Source organism: Dipteris shenzhenensis, chromosome 17 (assembly GCF_047967505.1).
Source record: "Dipteris shenzhenensis isolate YYH24624 ecotype China chromosome 17, Dip_SZ_1.0, whole genome shotgun sequence".
NCBI lineage: Eukaryota > Viridiplantae > Streptophyta > Polypodiopsida > Gleicheniales > Dipteridaceae > Dipteris > Dipteris shenzhenensis.
Window position 1 is genome coordinate 29,715,675 of NC_141612.1, and position 1,545 is coordinate 29,717,219.

Here is a 1,545-nt window from a genome sequence, read left to right on the forward strand (position 1 = left end):
GTACTCACAACAAAACCATAACCTTTGTCGTCCATAGCACGTGGGACTATATGCTAAATTTGTGACATTCCTACCCTTCGTGACGCTTGCACGTCATTACTAAAAGTCCACGTGGAGCCCAACATGCTAAAGTTTGCCTCTCAACAAATGACTCGTATATAACGAAGGGTAGCACTATAAATTAAAACCTCCAATTTGTGCGAAGCAAGTGTGGCATAATTGGAACATGAGTTGTACTTGATTTGATATCAATTTGAGGGTTGAATACTAACGGTCTTTAAATTAGTATTCTTTTATTGAGACACGCAAATGGTGGCTACAAACATTTCTCGATGGCTTTAGAAGAAGTGGGAGCGTGGCAGCACCCAGCTAGAATGTAGACCCATTCCAACCAACATTTGATCCCTGCACAGTTAAAAACGAGATATCTCTTCATAAGGCTAATAAGAATTGAAGGTAAGAAACGAAACATCCACTTCTCTATATGCCATTTCGACGCAAACACGAGAGTCTAGATGACAGACAAGTAACAGACAAAACCTCCCTAACGAGTGGGAGATATATTTGTCACGAACTCCACACCTTTTCATCGGAAAACTTGATGAAGAACCGAGATTTGGGGATCGAAAGCTTCGATTCCAGAATAGCCGCAATGGCCGCACTGGAGGACTTGTTCTCGGTCGGCCCGACGCCACCGATGGACACGAGCTCACCGTAGGCGGCTGGCTCTTCACTGCCCCCAAAACACATAGGCACGCCTCCTTTCAGCACCACCATGACATACTGCGGAGACGAAGAGCAAACGCTTTGAGATTTAAGAGGGCAAAATACTCAAAATATACGTACAAAGGTGGCAAAAGGATGTCTGCGCTGGGGAGCAATGTGATATGAAGCCAACCCATTTGGAGATTTGAAAGAAAAGATTGATCAAAAGGCAGCTAGGAATGGAGAAGGAGAAGGAAAATGTTACTTGTTCAGGCTTGCCGGTTGTGTTGGCCACAACCTTGCTTGCCTGTTTGAGGATGTCTGAGGTCAAGACGCCATCGAGAAGGACGTTGGTGCTGATGTTGAGAATGGGCATGTCGATCTGCTTTCTTGCACTCGCTGCATTTCTTTAGTTCTTATGTAGCATCTAGTATCGTGTTCTCTTCAACCATGTGACATACTTGTTGACATCACCTATCAAAACATGGGTCTTCTATTTTAACACGGTTTTCCCTCTGTGTTTTCTTCACATATGATCACCTTTTTGCGAGGACTAATTGATTGGAATTTTCACCAAACGTTGAATAGGGGGGGAGATATTGACAAGGTCAAAACGCATGGCGCTTCTATTCAAACTCTAGTTTTCCCTCAGTGGTTAGTGTCTTCAAACTCTCTTCAGACTGTGCCAAACTTCAGTGTTGACTTTAGCTAACCCCTAACATCTCACACTCACATTACCACACACGTGCACATCTCACATTCATCTCACATTTATCTCACACTTACATTACTTGCATAAAGCATAAGGCCACAATCCCCCTCTCAACATCATGCTTGCAA

The 1,545-nt window shown here is 43.7% G+C and overlaps 1 protein-coding gene across 1 annotated transcript; it reads right to left on the reverse strand.

Annotated features, from left to right (window-relative positions):
• Positions 1–225: 225 nt before the first annotated feature.
• On the reverse strand, positions 226–1,086 carry LOC147891961 (uncharacterized). The gene is made up of 3 exons (XM_087388852.1): positions 971–1,086; positions 583–783; positions 226–405 (listed from the first exon to the last, which is right to left on the reverse strand). Exons 1-3 carry the CDS (start codon positions 1,079–1,081, stop codon positions 370–372), a joined length of 348 nt encoding a protein of 115 aa, XP_087244978.1. The 5' UTR covers positions 1,082–1,086; the 3' UTR covers positions 226–369.
• Between the last annotated feature and the right edge of the window lie 459 nt (positions 1,087–1,545).

Coding starts and splice junctions, on each gene's coding strand:
- LOC147891961 (XM_087388852.1), bottom strand. CDS start 1,081: ATGCCCATTCTCAACATCAGCACCAACGTCCTTCTCGATGGCGTCTTG. Junction 784..970: donor CAACCGGCAAGCCTGAACAA/GTAACATTTTCC, acceptor TCGTCTCCGCAG/TATGTCATGGTGGTGCTGAA. Junction 406..582: donor TCAAGTTTTCCGATGAAAAG/GTGTGGAGTTCG, acceptor TTAACTGTGCAG/GGATCAAATGTTGGTTGGAA.